Source organism: Pezoporus occidentalis, unplaced genomic scaffold (assembly GCF_034315485.1).
Source record: "Pezoporus occidentalis ecotype Australia unplaced genomic scaffold, CSIRO_AGI_Poc_V1 ctg42, whole genome shotgun sequence".
Lineage (NCBI taxonomy): Eukaryota > Metazoa > Chordata > Aves > Psittaciformes > Psittacidae > Pezoporus > Pezoporus occidentalis.
Window position 1 is genome coordinate 6,167,204 of NW_026915747.1, and position 21,636 is coordinate 6,188,839.

Below are 21,636 nucleotides of genomic sequence, written 5' to 3' on the forward strand. Positions count from 1 at the left end.
CCTTGTGCACATGTGGGGTTTTAATGGGTTTCAAGGAATTCCATCCAACTGCTGCACAGGAGTTGAGATCAGACTGAAGTGAATGTGATCCACTGTAAAAGGCCATTCCAGCATCGCTGCCTGGGATGCCAGCATTGTTGAAGGGAGATCTTTCTGCCAGGTATGTTTGGTCTAAAGGCACACTTGCACTCGAGAGGAGATAGAATCACAGATTCATACAATCATAGAACGGTTTGGGTTGGAAGGGACCTTCAAAGCTCATCCAGTCCGACAATGAGCAGGGACACCTTCAACTAGATCAGGTTGCCCAGAACCACATCCAGCCTGGCCTGGAATATCTCCAGGGATGAGATACTTCCCATTTATAAGCAGTGCTAAACCATAATCCGCCCTTTCTCATAGGAGCAATGAAGGGAGAGACCCCATCTTCTCCATGATAGACTTTCCACAGCAGGAAAGGGCTGAAAAGGAGGAAAATGAAGATCTTAGCCAAGAGGGATATATTTCCCATTAATACCCTCATGGAGCGTGTGTAAACGTTCACCTGGTGCCTTGCTCAAAGCTCTGCTTAACCCAAAGTGGGATGTGAGAAACCGTGAGGGCTCCTGATTGATTTCCAAGGCAGGGTTTCAGGGGTTAGTCCCTAATGTTTGTCATAGCCAAGGCGTCTGCTTTTCCCCAGTACCATTGGAATTGAAGACTCCCGCTGCAAATGGTTTACACAGCGGTTTCGTGCTGGGATGTGGCTCAGGGATGGGGGACCACAGCCTGCGAGACCCCATCCTCTGCACATCGGCCACTGGGAGAGGAACAGAAGGTGCTGCTTCCTTTGTGTGGCTTCACGAGGCCACACACGGATGGCTCGGTCCAGGCACATCCCGGGTTGTCCGGGCGGATGGAAAACCCGGTTAAAGTGAGAGGAAAGGGGAGGGATGCTCCACGAGGGAAGCCGCTGCCTCATCCTCACATGCGATGCACACCCCAAAGCTCACACCCCATTTAAATCGCTTATGTGTGCTTTGAGGTAAATTTATATCATCGGAGCCGATTTCTGCCCAATGAGGCTTTTATCTTGGGGAGAGAGCTGTTTCTGCTCCAGCACCAGCGTGATTCCTGCCTCGGAGGGGGATGAGGACGCTGGTCCCCTCTCCGGGAAGCCGTCCTGGCATCAGCTTCGCGTTCGCTGAGGGGAAAAGGCTGAAGGGAAGGTCGGAGAACGGGATGAGAGGGAGCACAGAGCGCAGGGACGGGAACTCGGCAGACATGGACGAGGGCGGCCGCGAACCCGCGTCCCGAGGGCCGGCTTCCTCCTCCCGGCCCCCAGAGCCACAGCCCGCCCCGCCCCGCCCCCGTCTCCTAGCAACGCGCCCCTCCCGCCGCTCTGATTGGCTGCCGCCGTCACCGCCGCCATTTTCAAACGGGCCGGTTCGCCGCCGCCGGTGCCGCCGCCATTACCCGCCGAGCGCCTCCTTCCCCGGCGCGACGTGTCACCATGGAGGCAGAGCCCTCGGGCACGAAACCCCCGCAGCGGAGACGGGGCAGGACCAGCCCTGGGGCCCGCGCCAGCCGCTCCCCCCCGGCGGACGGCACCCCCGGTGTGGTCGCCTCCTGCAGCCGGTAGGAGCAGCGATCCCCCCACCCCAGTCCCTTGCAGTGGCCGCGGTTCCCCCTGGGTTGTGTGAGCTCCTCAAAGGTGGATCCCGTCCTTCTCCTGTCTTGCTTCCCTCAGCTTGCAATACGCTGTATGCCCTCCTGTCCTTTAACGTGGAACCGCGGCAGGTTAAGGTGGATTCCTCACCCGTCTGTCTGACACGGGACATTCCCTCCCTGTGGCTGTACGGGGCCCTCTTCTATGCTCAGGCATTGGAACAGGCTGCCCAGAGCAGGGCTGTAGTCACCGTCCCTGCAAGTGTTCACACACCGTGGAGACGAGGCCTCAGTGCCGTGGGTTAGTGGTGGCCTTGGCAGTGCTGGGTAATGGTTGGGATGGATGAGCTTAAAGGGCTTTTCCAACCCTGTTGATTCCATGATTCTATCTTATAGGGAGATTTCTTCTCCTTCAGGCTATAGGGGATCCCTTGCCCTCCCTTATAAGACAGGAGAATGGCAGGATGTACCTTAGGAGATGGACACTTGCTTCCTTCCCCCTCCCTGGTTGTATCCTATAGGATATCCTCTGTATCCTATAACAGAGGATGCCCTCAAACCCACCCCTGGCAGCCTTTCCTTCCTGTCTAAGGTAAACATGTACCTTGATATTAACCAAGGGGGCCCCCGCCACCCCATCTCGCACATTAAGAGTGAGGAGAGGGTGTTCCTCAGGCCAGAACTGGTTTCCCTGCCCATTCCTGCCCTGCAAGGTGGAGAAGCCGCTCCTGTCTCCACCCCTGGGTGCCGAACCACCCCTGGGCTTGCGTGCAGAGGCTTTCCCCTTCCCCTGTCTCTTGTGGGGGTGTCTGGCAGCTGCCTGCAGCTTGAGAGCAAGACGAGAGGATCCTCGTTGTTCCTCGGGGTAGGAATAATTGAGGTGCTGCTGTTTTTACATCCAATTACATTGGATCACCTCCCTCTCCTGAGTATGGGGAGACCCTCCTCAGCTCCAGTGTAAGCCTTGGCTTTTACTCAGCCTTTTAAATCCCCGTGCATGCCTTTCATTGCTGTTACTTTGATATATTGAACGTGGGAGAAGCTCCCAAGACCACCCAGTGAAAGAAACTGCTAGTTCTTAAGTGAACCTGAAGCTCAGCTTATCTGTGTTGACCCCAATCATGTTACCTGGATGTTTCTGTAAGCAGCTCCTGCACTATCAGCAGCTGGCCCTGGAGTGACCCATCTCCTGCTCATTCCTATCTACACAAACCCACACTGATCAGCAGAGGTTTGTGTTTTCTGTTGCCCTCAAGGTTAGGAAATGACTTCTCCAAGCATGCAGGTGATGTAGAAACCACCCAGTTTTGACAGCTGTGGCTCTGGTTACCTCAGTTTCTACTTTCAGGTGCTGTATTTGGGCATGGTTCACTCCTAGATGTGACCAGGGTCTTTTCCTCCTTGCCCTGGTTCATTGTGCCTGATAGGGATTTCAGCCTGTTTGCAGCCCTTTGCTTCCCTACCTGGCAGCTACTTGGGTTGGAATGGTGAGGAGTGCTCCTGCTCTTCCTCCAGCTTCGTTTGTGCCATTGGAATGAGTGAGAGGAAGGTGCTTGTTTTGAAACCCAGTGAAATTCCCCACAGGAGTGGATGTTCTTTCTTAGGTGACTTAAAATTGGGCAAACATTGAGCTTGGCTTTCTTAATGGTGGGTTTAGGAACCAGTGTGTGTTCTGGATGGCAGAATGCTTTAATGACCTTTTTAAACCAAATGTTTTCATAGAAACATAGAAATCATCCTGAAGATCAAATTAGCTCCCTAATCACTGCACTTGCAAAACAGAGCATAATTGAAGGCTTCAGTGATGAAACACTGGCTCAGGTTCTGGGATGGTCACACATTCCTTTGTGAGGCTTGTCTGTGTGGAGAGGCCCAGGGGAACTGTGCTAAAACTGAGTTTATGCAGGTAAGACATGTATGTGTTAAACCTTCAGCTGGAGACTCACAAGCAGGATGATGCCAGCTCAGCACCTACATGTGGGTTTGTGGTGTAGATGGAGCAGTTCAAGAAGTCACTGGCTTGAGGCCAGTTTAACTGGCGGTGACTTCTGGGAGGTCTCTGGTCCAAAGCCTTTACATTTAGGTCAGGCTGCTCAGAGCATTGGCCAGGTAAGCTTCACAAACCTCCAAGGACAGAGATTATCTTACATCTTTGGGTCTCTGTTCCAGAGTTTGACCACACTCATTGTGGGAGGAAATATTTTTCCTTCCATCGATGCAAATATTCCATGCTGCAGCTTGTGTATGGTGCCTCTTCATTCTACCCTGTGTGCCCAAGAAGGGTTTGTATCTGTCTTCTCTCTGTCCTCTTCTTAGTCAGATGAAGGCAGCAGTTTGATCCCCCTTTGCTTTCTCTCACCTGAGTGAACCTGCTCTTGGTCTCTTCTTGTTCATCCTGTGCTCTAACCATAGTCCTGTTTGCCCTTGGCTGGGCATGGTTCAGTTGTTTCTTGTACTGGGAGGCTTAAAGCTGGATCCAGTATCCAGATGAGACCTCACAGGTACAAACTGGCACCATTTGACCTGCTTGCTGTGGTGTTGCCACCCAGCCACACAGATCCAACCGTTTTGATGCAAATTGCTGATAACAGAATTCAATTGTTTAATCCCTTCAGCTGTTGTGGAAGTGGCAAACTGGGACAGAGGGACAAAACCTGGAAAGCGGTTCTGGGGGTTTTTAAACCACTTTACCCACTCTTTATTCACAGTGCAATCATCTTGAATGTGCCCAAATTCAGTTTCAAGCTCTCTGCTCAATTCCTGAGCTTTAAGCCAGTCTAACCTTGCATGGGCTGGTATAGTGATAGGACAAGGGGTGATCGGTTTAAACTGAAACAGGGGAAGTTTAGGTTGGAGATAAGGCAGAAGCTCTTCCCTGTGAGGGTGCTGAGGCGCTGGCACAGGGTGCCCAGAGAAGCTGTGGCTGCCCCATCCCTGGCAGTGTTCAAGGCCAGGTTGGACACAGGGGCTTGGAGCAAGCTGCTCTAGTGGAAGGTGTCCCTGCCCGTGGCGGGGGTTGGAACCGGATGAGCTTTAAGGTCCCTTCCAACACAAACCATTCTATGCTTCTATAGGTTAAAGTGTGATTTAACACTTGCTAATGGTGACTGTGTTTATCCACCTGCGGTGGGCAGGAACCATACTTGACTTTTAGGGCTAAGACAGGCAAAAGCTCCAACTGTTTGCAATGTCTGTGGTCTGAAGATCCATCCTGCTGCACAGGGCTCCCCTTAACAGCAAATCCATCAGTTGGGGGGTTGAATTCAGCTGGGCCTCCAGGAGAACCATATGGAGCACTTAATGAATGGCCCCTATTCCCAAAACAATGGCTTTTGCACTGGAAGAGGAACGTATTTAAACATATGGAGAATAAATTACCTCACTCCCCTGCTAATTTGCCTTAAGCTTGTGAGTGTGTGCACACAAGATGAAAAAGTTTTTGTCTCCAGCCCTGAAATGTGACCCTGGAGGAGGAGCCCTCTGCTCACCAGCCTGATTTTAGTCAAGTATCTGTCCAAGCAGAAGGGGAGTTCCAATTGCAGCCTGAGGCCTCTGGCTGAGAGACTCTGAATGCACTAAACACGTTCAGCAGTGTTTGAGGGCGAGGTAATGTCCCGTATTAAAGCTGTCTTCTTGCAGACCCTATCTTGTTTTTTGTACCCTTCCACTCTTACGGCTACAACACACCTGAGTAGTCTCAGATCTGCTGCTTTAGTGAGGGTTTTTTATGAAGTATTAGCTTGACTTTCATAGGAAGCATCAAGTTTCACTTCTGTGATGCTGGAGAATTCCTGACACTTCCAAAAGAGGGCTATGTGGCCAGGGAGGTGTGAAGGGATGTGGTTTGGGAGACAGTATTTGTAGTCAGTCTCTTGTCTGTGTAATCCCAGAGTTGTGGCTAAAAAGAGAAGAGACAGTTGACAGCATGCTGGAGACGGTGACTTCACACAGTTATGAACTATTTCTTCTGATAGTTCTAGTCTGGGGACTGCTTTAACATCTTGGAATGTTCCATTCTTCCCTTTCCTGCGCTGACAACACCCCTGTGGCCCTTGCACAGCAAGGCTCAGGTTTAAGATATAAACATGAGGTAATTGCTCATTGAACAGTGGGAGAGGAAGCTATAGAGTGTGCCCAAAGAAGAGCAGCCCTGAAGGGGGTTCACCAAGAATATGTTCTCCCTGTTGCCAGCTAGTTTCTGACCCAGAATCAGACAGCGTTCCTGGCTGCTGGATGAGTGCTTCTCTGAACCTTGTTTCCCCCCAGCTCTGGCAGGTAGAAGATGACATAAAGATTGCAGGAAGGCTTCTGAAACAGATAAAAGCAGCTTTGTCTGGGGGGTTGTTTGTAATCTTATTCCCAGCTCGATAGTTTATCTAGTCTGCAGGTGAATCCAGGTGAAGCTGGCAGCTCAGAGACATGTTATCTCCTCTGAGGAAACACAAATCAAACAGTGAGTCCTCTCTCCCACTGCAGACACGCTGCCTACCCCTGGCTTGCAACTTGCATGCATCTTATGCCAGTTTATGCATGAGCTGGTGTCGCTCAGGAGGAGCTCCTTCCAGCTGGGATGGCCCAGGAGACCTGTGCCCTAAACCTCGACAAGTCTGGAGCTTCCAAATGTGTTTTTATCTTTATCCAGACTCAACTGTTCTCTCTATCTGCAGCTTTCACGTTACAGACGCACCCTGAGGTGATCACACATGGTTGGATTCCTCCTGTGCTGAGCTTCTGAGGGCAGAGATGGGCTTTCACACATACAATTAAAGCCCTACCTCACACTCACCTTCCCGAGTGTCTGCATCTCTGGTAGTGCAGAGCCACAGCTCTCTTTTCAACTGCTGATCCTATGACTCTCATGCTGTGCTGTGCCTATTCTGTGATCTGTTGGTACTTGCTCAGCACCTGGGGTCCCAGACCTTGTAGACAGTCACTTTGGGACTCTCTTCCCACTGCAGATAGCTCGTCTCAGCTGATTATACATATTCATGTGCTTGTAAATGTTTTAATTGCAACCATTACTTCTCAGTAGTTATTCAAATAGGGTTAATCCCAATTAACTGGCTGACTTTGTATGGAAGGATTAAAAGAAACTAATTTATGTAGGGTTTATGTAGGCCATTTTAGGATGGAGGTTGGAAAAGATGCTCAGTTGTTGAGTTGGGTGGTGTCACAGTGAGCCCCTGAGCAAAAGGTGGTCTGAAGCAGACTGACTGGTGTTGACTTGAGAAAGCCAGGACAAACAGCTTCTGTCTGGTGTCCTCAATGGATAAGGCTGACAAAGGAGTAGCAGATGCTGGAGAAGAGCTGAGTCTGGTTTTGTTTTCTCACAGATGGTGCAACTGTGAACCTTTGCCAGGTTCTACCAGCTCTATCTATCTACCAGCTCTATCCCTGCTGCTTTGCTTGCAGCAGCCCCAGTCACTCTGTGCCTGCAGGGTCAACTGGGCAGCTGGTTTTCCAGTAAACCTGTACCCCAAAAAAGTGACAATTTACATTTAACCAGCAGCTGAACCACTTTTCCCTATGACCACAGGATTGCTGAGTTAGGCTTGCAGGGAGGAAGAGGAAGGATGGCCTGTTTTGGTGGCAGCCTGCAGTCACACTGGAGAGGGGTTATGTGAAGCATGACCTTTCACTGCAGCCTGTGCAGGAGGTTTGTCAAAAGAGGAGGTAGAGGGGGATATAAGGCAGTATTTCCTCCCTGTGAGGGTGCTGAGGCGCTGGCACAGGGTGCCCAGAGAAGCTGTGGCTGCCCCATCCCTGGCAGTGTTCAAGGCCAGGTTGGACACAGGGGCTTGGAGCAAGCTGCTCTAGTGGAAGGTGTCCCTGCCCATGGCTGGGGTTGGAACCCCAGGTCCCTTCAACCCAAACCATTCTATGATTAAGAGGTTTGTTTCTGTAACAGAAACAGGAGCAAAGAAGCTGGTTCTCCTCACAGGAGAAGGATGGGTTTAAGGCATCTGAGAGGAGAGTCCTTTTTGAACTGTTATGTTTACCTCTTCTTTTAAAAAGAAGCTTTCTAAAGTCTTTACTGATCATCCATTGTTCTGCACAATCTGCTCTGAACTCAAGTGGCTTTTCTTTAGTCACTTTACACCTTTTTCCAATTTCAAGTCAGTTGTTTGTTGGCCACTGACCTAACATTCTGCATGAAGGCCAAGTGGTTCTGATGCTGGTGGCTCTCTTGCCTTTCTTCTCCCTAATTATGGCTCTTCTGAAATGAATGTTTGTTTGCTCTTGATGTTTGTGGGGATTAAAGCCTATATTCCATCAGACTTTCTTGGGCTGGTAAAACAGTAATGAAGAGTGCAAGCATATTCTTTTCCTTCCTATTATCACATCAAAGTTAGCACAAAGGGAAACTTTTCCTCCACTGAAGAAGGTAGCTATTAAAATGCATCATTTGAACATAATTGGAAGCTCTGGTGTAGCTCTCACAAGATGTTTAGAGGCTCTCACATTACCACTGGCTTTTATTCCAAAAGCAGCCTCTGAGTGTGTTCAAGGCACAGTAGGTCTAGATGCAACCACTTCAGCCCAGTGTCCTTCCAAATGCACAGCTCCCAGAGTGTCCTAAATTGGGTGTCTGTGTTTTGACTGTAAAAGGATGCTGGTACTTTGGCAATTGCTCATAAAAATCAAATAATAGTTTGGGGTTTAAGTGCTAAAACCTCCACTTATGAACTTTACTTGTGCTTCTCCTCAGCTTCCCTTTGCACAAGAACTCCGTGATGCTTCAGCAACTAGGAGAGAGCTACAAGTACCCTAAATCTGAGAGGCTTTACACTCATTGCAGTGCTCCAACACTGCATTTTCTTCTTCTATAGGCTGTTTTTCAGTGAAATAGCTAGTACAATTTTCAGGTCATCTTTCTCTTTCCCTATACTGAGTGTCAGAGGGTTTATTAAAATTCAGTTTATTAATATCCAGCAAGCTGGAGTGAAATCCTGACCTTACTGGGCACCTATTAACTGCTGGTGCAGGAGAACTGTCTTGTACCTGGTGTTTTTCTGCAAGGTACTAAGAAGGTGTGAACATACCTGAACATACACAGCTCTGGAAATATTCCCTGTTTTCTTTTTGTTAGGACATGCAAAACGTGTTAAAACGGGCAGAGTAAATTAACCAAGCTGAAGTATAAACTTCATATACTTTCAATGGCCTCTGAACAATTATCTCTAGGAAATAGTAGTGCCTGTGGAATGCTCTTCTACCCCCAGTGTGCTTTGAGAGCAGTTTGGTGTTTCTTAGTGCTTGGAGATGCTGGAAATGGATGAAGAAGGCAGGAAAGAACTGTAAAATCATTCAGACCTTGCTTTTTCTAAGCTGTGGTACTGCTGCTTCCCCAGTCTACATGGCAGGTGCCATTAACAGGTCATTAAAACCTTCCAGCAGTCTCAACATCCCTCTGTGTGAGTGCTGGTTGTGGGTAACACCAGGCTCTTCATTACTCTATGCTGATGATAGCCTGCATGTTATTGTCTTGTAAACCAGAAGCCATCCGGCACTTAGCAAATCATTATCTTCACTCATAAATCATTATCCTCAACATCAAGTTGGTTCAGCTTTGCTATTACTGCTTCCATTCATATTTACAGGGCAAGCTCATCACCAGTGCCTTGCAGAGTGCTCCTTCAGATAAGTAACTTGTAGTGGATGAAGGTATAGGATATTACTGCTGAGCTCAGCTAACTTCAGTTCTCTGAGTCAAAAGATAAGGACAGCATCATAGAATGGCTTGGGTTGGAAAGGACCCCAAAGGTCCATGGGCAGGGACACTGTCCATTACAGCCGGTTGCTCCAAGCCCCTGTGTGCAACCTGGCCTTGAACACTGCCAGGGATGGGGCAGCCACAGCTTCTCTGGGCACCCTGTGCCAGCGCCTCAGCACCCTCACAGGGAAGAGCTTCTTCCTTATATCCAATCTGAACTTGCCCTGTTTCAGTTTGAACCCATCACCCCTTGTCCTATCACTCCAGTCCCTGATGAGTCCCTCTCCAGCATCCTTGTAGCCCACTTCAAACACTGGAAGCTGCTCTGAGGTCTCCACACAGCTTCTCTTCTCCAAGCTGAACAGCCCCAATGTTCTCAGCCCGTCTCCATACTGGAGGTGCTCCAGTCCTCTTATCCCTCCTGTAAACATGGGCCCTTGATGATGGCTGGGGATTGGAACTGAGTGAGCTTCAGGTCCCTTCAAACCCAAACCATTCTGTGATTCTATGCTAGCAAAAGACAGCTTATATCTTTAAATCTAGCACAGACCTGGAACCACATAATTTCCTATGGACATTGGTTGTACTGGGAAGTTGTCATTACTGCTTGAGTTCCTGGTCTGCAGATCCTTTTCTGTTGGGCTTTTCAGCAACAGCTTTCTTTGAAAACAGTTAGCATTTAAAAGCAATATGACCTCACTGTAACTGATAGCAAAATTCCAGGTAAATTCACTGATTTTTCCATAGTATTCCTGGATTTTACCCTAGGCTGCTTTGTACAATGGATTAATTTCAAGTGCCCATCAACTTGGCATGGAAGCTTCCCATCTCAACTGACTTGCAAGAGTTTCCTTTCTGGATACTGGAAAAATCTCATCTTTGCCGTTGTTCCCTGCTATCAGTTGGCTGATGTCACTTGTTGCTTTCTTTTTTTCCCTTTCCTCCCCTTCTCCTCATTTCCTGTCAGTATATTTTACACTTTCATTTCTGCATCAGCTTTAAATCTGGTTTCATCTGAGGTGTTGCTGGAAGAAATAGCAGGAAACATGGCTTCTGGTAAATATCAAATCACTACAGCAATGAAACTTAAAGGAAAGCTTGGAAATGCCTGAGAAAGGAAAGCAGAGATAAGGCAGCCCTGACAATAATAAGTGGAAGGAAGAGCTCTTCCCAGAAAGAAATGTGATAGTGAGGAATGAACAAATATGGGGTGAGAGAAACAAAGTGATTCTATGGAAGTTTCTCTAAAATATAATGTATAAGCGGGGAGGAAACAGCTGCTGAGGTAAAGAGTGAATGAGAATGGGAAAGCCCCTTACCCAGTGTAGGTCAGTTGAAGATTAGACAGTGTTTAAGCTTTATACAGACAAGTCCCAGAGAATCTAATGGAATTTGAGTACTTGTATTCCTTTATACTGGAAATATTTGCCTGCTTTTTGAGTTAAAAGGTGTGGACATTCAGAATCACTGAATTCTTATTTAAATCTCAAGATTCTGCTCGCAAGTAATGGGTATTTGTGTTGCATTGGAGCTGTTAGTGAAGACTTTGTCTCTTGTGTAATGTGGGTTGTATTTAGTGTGATGTCCCTAACAGAGGGCAGGTACCCTGATGCCTTCTGCTGCTGTAACTGTGAAGGGCCTTCTAACAAACTGAACGCAAATGAAATGGAGGAATTTCTTCATCTGTTGATCAAGATTTGCAGCTGAATATAACCGTGTCCTGGGCTGCACCAGAAGTGTGAGCAGCAGGTCAAAGGAGGTGTAGATGAGGCCCTCAGTGCCATGGGTTAGTGGTGGCCTTGGCAATGCTGGGGAATGGTTGGACTTGATGAGCTTAAAGGGCTTTTCCAACCTGGTTGATTCCATGGTTCTATGTCTTCATAGCCACCCATGGGCAGTGTCCATTTCAGCAAGACACCGCCTGACAGTCCCTGAGCACAAAGGCTTCAGGCATGATCTTACGACTTACTCTTAAAAGCTAATCCATGTCACACTATTATCATACCCAATGAGCTGGAAAAAAATAGCCAGTGAACGTTTGTGACATGCTTCCAAATAGGATTTTAAGCTGTCATTATGTTTGTCCTTCTCAGCTGCACATCTTCCTCACTTATAGAATCCCAGACTGGTTTGGGTTGGAAGGGACTTTAAAGCTCATCTGATTCCAACCCCTGCCATGGGCAGGGACACCTTCCACTAGAGCAGCTTGCTCCAAGCCCCTGTGTCCAGCCTGGCCTTGAGCACTGCCAGGGATGGGGCAGCCACAGCTTCTCTGGGCACCCTGTGCCAGCGCCTCAGCACCTGGGGGGTTGCTGCTCACGCTCGGGGTCCTGGGCTCAAGCGCACACTGAAGCTCAGTTATGTTCAGTTTCTCACTGACCAACACCCCCAAGTCCTTCCTTTGAATCCCATTTTATTCAGGCTTCCTTTGAAGTCTTCCCAGAAATCAAAGCAAGGATGAAGGCTATCCCAGTAATCTTAACAGGGAGGAAAGAGGCAGAGATCATTTCAGACTTCACTATGAGATGTTTGAATGTATCCCAGGTGGACAAGGCAGTGTCTGTGTTCCTTAAGCATGACCCTGTGCTTGTCACACTTTCTCCGAAAGGACTTGAAGAGGAGACATCAAGTGCATCTGTGCAGCCACAGGCTTCATGCTGCAAGCACCACCCCTGCTCCATTTGATGGTTCACTGTTCACCTTTAGTCTTGATCTTTATTTGGGTGAAGCCAAAGAAAATGCAGACTTCAACAACAACAAAAACAAGGCATAAAGCCAACAGTGTAGTTAGAATTGCAAATCCAGGTGGGGCTCACCTTCTGTGGAGGAGTACTAACACCCTTGGCTGAAGTTTCCTGCATGTTTTAGCAAGCAGGCCAATACAGGCAGTAACACAGCATGAGTTCCTATGGAGCTGGCTTCTGCTTGGATTCTCTGATGTCTGATGTTGAGGTGTAACAGTTAATGCGCAAAGCTGAGAGAGCAAGGCTTAAAGAAAGGCATGGGGAGATTGAGTTCTTGAGTCTGGGAGTGGAGGGCAGGTCTATTAGGGATGGCATGAACAGGGTCATCTGCTCTTGGGGGCCTGGGCCGTGATCCAAGAGGTGGTTGAGCATGATTTCCATTGAAAGTACTTTGCTCTTCCTACGGCGTAAGGGGTGGCTGAGCAGCAGGAGCTGCTGCAGGGGAGCTCTTGGGACCCTCTTCCATATGGATGCTGCTCAGGCTTCTTCCTTTTCCACACCATCTTTTTTATGTGCCTTCCTGCAGCACCGATATCTGCCAGGAGCTTTCTTCTTGCTGTGTCCTCCTGTGTTGGATTACACAGAGGGAACTCCAGAGGATGAAATAAGGGATTCTAGAATCACTGCTGGCTCAGACTGAGCTTTGTGACTCCCCTTCAGTCCCTGTAGAAACTGCCAAGCCCACAGTGAAATCCTCTCCCTCTAGGTGTCACCCCTGCATTGGGAAAGGGATCTTTCCCTTTCAGCTCAAGTTTCAATCTGAACATTAATATTTCACTTCTTTGAGCTTAATATTTACAATAAATTGACCAGGGGTTAATTTCATTTAACTGAGTCAATATTTAGTGCTTCCCCCTTTAGGATGAAAGGAAATCACGACTATTAGAGGCTGCCTTTTCCCTTTCCTGCACTGAATTAATATTAGTTCTCTGCTGACCATGTCCTTTTCCTAAACCATTTAAACTCAGCTTAAAGGTGACTTTGGAGGGGAAGAGGAGCAAGCAGGGACCCAGAGCACACAAGCACATCCTGGCTGCCCTGGGCTCCCAGCATGTGGGTGGCCTGGGAGCATTCATCACCTGCATCTTCACTTGAAAGTTGTCTGGGTGGTTCCAGGTTTGTTTCTGAAGAGTCTTTGGCATCAGAGAGACCACAAAAGTCTGTTGCATAAAGGTACAATTAAGCTGCTTTCCCACCCCCACATACGTAAAGGTCTTTGTAACTGCTTTTGTACCTTGCTCTGTGAGAAGTCTCAGTGCTTGGCTTGGTTTAAACCTCTAGATACAAGGTTTTGAAGTGATTTCATTCCCATGGGTGACTTTTAATAGAAACACAGAATCCCAGACTGGTTTGGGTTGGAAGGGACTTTAAAGCCCTCCAGTTCCAACCCCTGCCACGGGCAGGGTCACCTCCCACTAGAGCAGCTTGCTCCAAGCCCCTGTGTCCAACCTGGCCTTGAACACTGCCAGGGATGGGGCAGCCACAGCTTCTCTGGGCACCCTGTGCCAGCGCCTCAGCACCCTCACAGGGAAGAGCTTCCTTATATCTAACCTGACCTTCTGTAATGCCAGTTGTGTTCATGACTCCCTTAAACTAGTTGGAAACCATCACCCAGGGCACTACAAAGGGCGCTCATGAGCTGTCCATACTCAGAGTCCTTGGCAAGTGACATTGCCATTTGCTTAAGGGACTTTACACCTCATCCAGTGATCTTTCAGAACAGCAGCCCTGAGCAGCTGACTTTGCTATAACCCATTTACAGAGGGGTCAGCTTCAATCTCAGCAGTTCACAAGAGATTGATGCAGATCTGCCTTTAAGCAAGGTATCTCTATTAACCACAATGCAGCCCAACCTCTGCCTTGCCCTCCTAGAAGGCTGCAAACTGCTGGTGGTGTCAAGTCCCCTTCTCCCCTTCCCTAAGGTGATTTATCTCAGTCAAATAAGCTGGTGTTTTAACTTGTGCTGCATCAAGTTAGGAAAGAAGCTGCTCTGTGTAGTAGGTGAAATGTTGAGATACGCAACGTTGGCTTTGCAATTGTCCTTATCGACCCAGGTTTACATATGTAACACTGTGTTGCTGCTTATTTCGGCTGATTAATGTATCTCCTACTCGGGTTTTGACATTCATTTTGCTTTGTTAGTGATTGTTTAGTGCTTTGTAGTCCCATGCAGAGGAGCTGCTGCAATACCCATTCACACACCATGAGGGGGCAGATGTGAGATGGTGCTGGAGCCTAAATCCATTTCCTTTGTGTGAAGAATTGCTTCAGGATAACCTTTAAAAGACACACAGTCATCTCTGTACTAACTGTCCAAGAATGTTCTCCTGAGCACGACAAACCACTGCTTGAGCCGAGTGAGCATTAATGCTGTGTTTCCTGTGGCTGTGTCTAGCAGACTTTCTCCTCTACAGACTCCACATTGCTTCTGGAGAAGTGCTATTTTTCCCCTTGCACTGAATTTTCTTGTCTCTGTGGGTGGTTTGTTTGTTTGTTGTAAGAACTGGAAACATCTCTGATGCTTTTAATAAAACTGCATTATTACTCTGTTTAATACTTGCAAACAGACTTCAGGTGTATTTACACTTCTCCCATGGAAAGAGATTAGAGGCTCATGTCTGAACTCTCCTCCCTTTCTCATCACTCAGATGTCTTCCTTGGCCCCCAAGCAGCTGCCTTTCCCTGCCAGCCTCCATAAAGTTATCCCTGGAGGCAGCAGTTCCTTGTCTGCTGCAGTAACTACATTTTCCCTCATTTCTTGATCCTTCATCTGGATTGTTTTGTCTGAGTTTCAAGCTTCTTTTCCTTTCCTTGCAGGCCTTTCTTTACTCTCTTCCTTATCTACTACTCCCTTTAAACCTCTATGGTCAGATAGCCAAATAACATCTCAGACTGTCATCCCCATTATGAGCGTTTGACTTCTAGCCTGAGGTCTGACTTGATTTCTACCACCATCCATGTGCAAATTGAGCTAAATTGGCCAGATTAGAATGGAAGGTATCTCAAGATGAAAATTGTCATCTAGGACTTGAATCAAATAACCTGAGAGCTGCTACCCCTCTAATGCTTCCCCACCAGCAGCAGAGTGGAGGATCTCAGCAGGCTGCACCATGAGGTTATGTTCTGAACACCTACATGGGCATGGAGCTAGGGAGGACTGAGAAACACTGACATGGGTTTGTGCTGGGGTCCTGTGACTTACAAGCTTAGGTCAGACACAGGTACCAGCCATTTGGAACGACTTCAGTTGGGACCCACCTCAGAAGCTCACACAGAAAGAGGTAGGAGGTTAAAACAGCATGAAGAAAGGTAGTCATAGTGAAAGGAAATGGTTTTCTTGCCTAAGCACAGCAGTTAGAGTGCCTTAAATGAATATAATTAAACAGTGCAAGCCCTGTTTGAGCAAATGACTTCTCCTGAGGTGGTTACTGGCCTACGTCAGCTCAGCAGAGGTTGCTCTATTACTGGCTTGCAGAGCTGCCTGGGATATCAGCACTAACTGTGTTTACTTCTTTTTACATTAGCAAGGAAAGACTGAAAGGGACTATGCCTTCCAAAAGCAAAAGCATTAAACAACCTTTTGTCAGAGCAAAGTACACCTTCAAGTCCTTGTAATGTTTAAATATTTAAAATATGAAGTCACTCAGTGCTGCTTTACCACCCACCTCCTAAGGCCTGTTCCTCTTCCCATCTTACCATTAAATTATAGAGACATTTCATTACACAGCTCCACCCTGCAGCCATTTCCTGCCTTGGTATTTTCTTCTCTTGTCTCCTTTTCTGTGTTCTCTACAGCTCCATTTTAAGCCATGGTTCCTACACTGCTGCTGCCTTTCTCTGCTCTCCCCAGACCTAACCCTGCCCCTGCTGCTTGTTTTCCTGCGTGGGATAAGTGCTAATCTCCTGCAGCCTGCAAAGCAATTCAGAGGGCATCTTTTTATAACCCTGCCAAAGATGAGAATGAGGTGAACTTTCCTAAGAACATAAGAGCTGGTTCAGAACAAGGCTCCCTCTGACCCAGTGCACTGTTTCCAAGTGATCTGGGTGCTAAGTAAGAACAAAAATGACATTTATGATCATAGAATCCCAGACTGGTTTGTGTTGGAAGGGACACCTTCCACTAGAGCAGGTTGTTCCAAGCCCCGTCCAGCCTGGCCTTGAACACTGCCAGGGATGGGGCAGCCACAGCTTCTCTGGGCACCCTGTGCCAGTGCCTCAGCACCCTCACAGGGAAGAACTTCTTCCTTGTATCTAACCTGAACTTCCCCTGTTTCAGTTTGAACCCATCACCCCTTGTCCTATCACTCCAGTCCCTGATGAAGAGTCCCTCCCAGCATCTTTGTAGCCCCCTTCAGACACTGGAAGCTGCTCTGAGGTCTCCACACAGCTTCTCTTCTCCAGGCTGAACAGCCCCAATGTTCTCGGCCTGTCTCCATATGGGAGCTGCTCCAGCCGCTGCTCATCCTCATGGCCTCCCCTGGACTTGCTCCAGCAGCTCCATGTTCTTCTTATCTTGGGGACACCAGACCTGCACACAGTGCTGCGAGTGGGGTCACTCCAAGTGATGCTCCTTTCTCTGCTATGGTCTCAGCCTCCACCAGTCTTCAAGTTGGCTGCTTAATACCCCCTAATAAATCTCTTCCAAGGTTTTATCTATTCTTGTCTTGATCCCCTGTGGACATTGCATCCAGGACAGCTCTGCTGGGTAGTCCTGCAGGTGAGTTGTTTACTTGGGATGCTGCTGGTAGGACTGTGGCCAAGAAAGCCTCTTCCCCACCAAAAAAGGTAGGAAAAGGGATGTGACCTGCCTCTACCCCAGTCACACACTGTATTTTACAGCTTCTGCAGAACTGCCTTGAGCAGGAAGGAAAATGCTGGCTTGGATTATTTCGAGCCAAAGCCATCCTGTGGCTTGGTTTGTTTGTGGTATGAATCATAAGTAATAATTACAAGCACATTATTGTAGTGCTGAGTTCCCCACACTGGTGCTATAGCAAAGGCTCCCTTTAAATACCCACGTGGCAGTACCACTGCTGTTCCAAATCCTCCACCTCCTCCAGTTCTGAGAGCCTTGAGCTGCAGTTTAGTCCTCTATAACAGGAAAAAAAAGCTCTTCTAATACAAGGAAGCAACCACATTTCAGCTGCTCTTTAATAACCTTTTCCATGCATGTGTTCAGCCTCAGCAGACGATGACTGTCCTTCACTGAGCACAAGCATTACTTGGACTCCCTTGTGTTTGCTGCTGGTTTCAAGGATGCCTGTGGACTCTTAGAGTGGTTCAGCTGGTAACTCCTTGCACCACATTAAGCTGCTGGTCCAGTCCTTGAGCCCTACAACTGGTATAACTGCATGCATACCAGCATAAAGAAAGAAAAACACAGCCAAAGAGACTGTTTGCATAGCTGCTTAGACTTAAAAAAAGAGGAAAGTTTATGCTTGTCAGCACCAAAATGTATGTTTTCCTGCATGTTCTCTTGTGATAACTTCTAATATTTGTTGGATCAAGACTTGGTTCCCACAAGAACCCAAAATAGTTGTCTGGATTTGGAGCAGCACAGTCTCCCTCAGCTGGCACGGCTGCTGGGCAGCACAGCCTGCTCCCATGGCTTCTGGGCACTTGGCATTCCTCCATCCCGACTGCTCTCCCTAGAGAGTGTTCCAAATAGGTATCACAGGGGAAGGGGCTCACAGGGGTGACACTTGGTGGAAAGAATGATGCTTAAATACAACTACTTTCAGCTGAACTTGGAGCCTTTTGCCTGCCTGGAAAAGCTTGAGTAGTTTAAAGTTCACTGGGAGCCCTCAAGCGTCTGGATCTGTGGGAATTAGAGTCAGGTAAAGTCAACCCAAAAGGGTCAGTGGTTCATTAAAGCACCCAGAGACAGTGGCCTTCACTTTGCTACATAAACACACTGAGAAGACAGACTTGTCTTCAAGTGTAGTCTCTATGAGACAGTGCTTTCCTGTGAGCAGGGCTGTTGTTTACGACATTTGCTTCCTTTCTCTTTCATCCTCGAATGTGGTACAGATACCCAAGCGTTTATTCGTGGTGTTTCTTGTGCATTATCAACGTGAGGTTTAATATCTTTGCATTGAGAAGTCTGCTTTTCTGTTTTAAATGGTGCTGGTTTCTCTAGAGCACAGCTTAATCCTGACCTTGGGACCTAAAACTGCTGAAGAGGATGTGAACTAGTTTGAATAAAGCCTGACTAAAGGTTTCTCTAAGCCTTTAGAGGTACCTGCTATCAACTGTGCAGCAAAGATGACATGAGCAAGTGAGTCAAAAGTGTATTTACGAGTATTGCATCTGAGCTCTAACTGGAGTTTTTCTTAGCTGGTATCTCCCAAGCATTACATGGAGGATTAATTTCAACTAACTTTGGCCACCTAAAAGCTGATTCCTTATATTTGAGCTGCACACAAGGATCCTTTATAGCCTATGCAGAAGGAGAGGTGCCATTTAAAGCCAGCTTAAAATGCCTGGCTGGAGGTGTCAGCCTCTCTGAGGAGTGACAGGGGAGCCTGGACAACTCTTCCCCCATCCCAGGGCTGACAGATGGGATGAGCCCTATCCCAGCTATATACTCCACAGGATAAGGGGAGCCAAGGTTTGGCATGCGGTGGTGATGTGGTTTCCCTTCTGTTGCTGGTTTCTGATGATTAGGATTATCTTCTAGCTCATTATTCATGGGAGAACTCCTGACAGGCCTGATTGACGAGGGCCTGATGGATGAAACTCGGTGGTTCAAGAGCTGGGGGGGCATTAGCTGATGTTTGAAGCTGTGTTCTTCAGCCAGAGATGATCTGCAGCACTGAGAGCTCTTGCAGGGCTGCTGACAAGCAACATATTTAGTCAGCAGCTGCCCTGCTTCTCCCTCCAGTCCTCCTCCCCCTCTGCTTCAGCATTTACATCATATCTCTGGGAAGAAGAGTACAAATAGCTCTGTGAAGTGGGCAGAATTACGACACACAGCATGTGCTTAATCATGGATCAGAAGATGTTAGTTCTGTCAGCAGCTTTCATTTTCCTCTTAATAAAGAGGAATAAAGTTCTTACTCTTCCTACTGATAGATCATTGCCGTAATCCTCCCTTCCATGCTTGCAGGCAAGAATACCTGCTTGCAGAACTGGAGCTCTTTGCACAGCTCTGTCCCTGCGTGCTGAGAGGCTGTGTGGGGAGAGTCTGCTTTTGCTGTTTTCCAGAGGAAATGGTGGATGGAAGCAAGGGCAAGTTCCCTGGATGAGGAACAGTCGGGTGATGCTCTGGAGCATCACTGGCATGAAGATGTTTACGCTGATGAGTGTAGGGACCCAGCTCCCTCCTGTGCCCCATAAAGAAGGATGGTACTTCAGGAGCGCCATGGTACTATAGAATTATAGAATTCCAGATAGGTTTGGGTTGGAAAGGACCTTAAAGCTCCTCCAGTTCCAACCTCCTGCCATGGGCAGGGACACCTTCCACTAGAGCAGCTTGCTCCAAGCCCCTGTGTCCAACCTGGCCTTGAACACTGCCAGGGATGGGGCAGCCACAGCTTCTCTGGGCACCCTGTGCCAGCGCCTCAGCATCCTCACAGGGAAGACCTTCTGCCTTATCTCCAACCTGAACTTCCCCTGTTTCAGTTTGAACGCATCACCCCTTGTCCTATTGCTACAGTCCCTGATGAAGAGTCCCTCTCCAGCATCCTTGTAGCCCCATTTAGAAACTGGGAGCTGCTCTAAGGTCTCCCCTTCAGGAGCCTTCTCTTCTCCAGGCTGACCCAGCCCAGCTCTCTCAGCCTGGCTCCAGAGCAGAGCTGCTCCAGCCCTTGCAGCGTCTCCATGGCCTCCTCTGCACTCGCTCCAACAGCTCCATGTCCCTCTTGTATTGGGGCTTTTAATTTAGCCCCAGAGCTGGATCAGGACTGCAGGGGGGGTCTCCCCAGAGCACAGCAGAGGGGCAGGATCCCCTCCCTGAGCTGCTGCTCACGCTCTGGGGGTGCAGCCCAGCACATGGTGGGCTCTGGGCTCAAGCGCACACTGAAGCTGGGTCACTGGGAGCTTCTCAGGGCTGCTCTAGATCACTTCTCCACCTAACCTGTATCTGTGCCATTGATGCTTCTGTCCTTTCAGCTTGGGCATAGCTTGGACTCAGACTCCTTGAGACATCCAGGTTTTCCTTGTTTCCTCAACACTGTGGCTTCTCTGGGATGTTTATGATGTTCCCATTACGATGGCAACTGAAGATGCTCTGTGCAGCTGCAGAGTTGCCTCAGCAGGTCAGCCCACGAGCAAAGCAGACCAAAGGTTTTTCCTACCCAGGCTGATGTTTGCTGGCAGCACAAATGTTTGCACAGTGGTGTTGTAAACTAAATCACTGAACTGGTTCCCTTACAAATAACCTTCACAAAAGGCTGTTGTTACCTGTTTCATTTCAGGTGATAGTGTGCTCAGTGTGTCATTCCACCAGAAACCTTTGAAAAATGCCCCTGTGTGTGCTAAGAATAAACACTGAAATAACTTGGAACAGATGGAAAGGGGTTGGAGTAGGGAAAAGAGGAGGTTTGACCATGTGCTCTTGAAAAGACCTTCTCTTTCTCCTGCAGAAAGCTCTGCCACCCTTAGTGTGAGGGAGCTCAGTGCTTATGGAATTGACTTGGAGCAGATCCGCAGATGGGAAGTGTGAAGGCAAACTGGAAGGAAGATGCTTGGGTCGTAAGGGAAGTGTGTGGTGAAAAGATACCACTCTGATCCTCAGCTGAAGCTTGGTGTTGCTGTGGGGAGACTGCTAATGCGCAGCTCTGCAGAGGTCAGGCGTGTGATTGTGCGAAGATATCAGTGCATGTTTAATCTCCTCAGGGCTTATCTGCTCCTGTTCAGTGCTGCTGATGGCTTCTGCAGGCTAATAGCTCTAATATTCCCGCAGTGCCCACGAGGAGCAAACCCTTCTGAAATGGAAGCTGGCTCATCCTGTTCAGTCTGTGCTGAACTCCACAAAACTGCTTAAACCCAAATTGAATGTTCTTTGTATAATCTAAACCTGCCCAGAGTGTCTGAAAGCGTTTCCTTTTAGAAGCAGAGGTTGTTCCAACGTGAAAGAACAAACTAATGGCAATTCCAGAGTGTCTGAGCAGCACAAGAAGTTCCCAGCTCAGCACTTGCGCTGCTCAGTCCTGTAAAAGCGGAGGATGGATCGAGGTGGGTTTGATCCTTGTTTAACTCCATTGCTGTGGGTTTTTATGGCTTTGCTATTAGAAAGCTGAGCCTGCTTCATCTCCTAATTGCACCAGTGTTGCAAATCCTCCTGCTGCTGCTGCCAGAGGGTTATTGCAGTTTCTAAACCACATTTCCAGAGAGTGACCCCTCAGTCTTTTGCTCTCTATATAATTATGGCTGTATCCTGCTTTCTTTTGTGTGCTCCTGGCAGCAATAGCATTAATGAGGCACCATTAATGATGGAGAAGCAGTCTGCAACCTTGAACTCCAAGTGGAGTTCACCAGCATTTTCCTCTCAACCATATTGAAGTACTGAGTCCTCTCTTGCTTTTAGAT

The 21,636-nt window shown here is 48.1% G+C and overlaps 1 protein-coding gene across 1 annotated transcript in view; it reads left to right on the forward strand.

Moving 5' to 3' along the window:
- The first annotated feature begins 1,432 nt into the window (after positions 1 to 1,432).
- NET1 (neuroepithelial cell transforming 1) overlaps positions 1,433 to 21,636 on the forward strand; it is a 55,728-nt gene continuing 35,524 nt past the window's right edge. Inside the window, exon 1 of the mRNA XM_062634284.1 lies at positions 1,433 to 1,617. Within this exon, the coding sequence (XP_062490268.1) occupies positions 1,493 to 1,617 (125 nt within the window). The 5' untranslated portion in view covers positions 1,433 to 1,492. The remainder of the gene's footprint in view (positions 1,618 to 21,636) is intronic.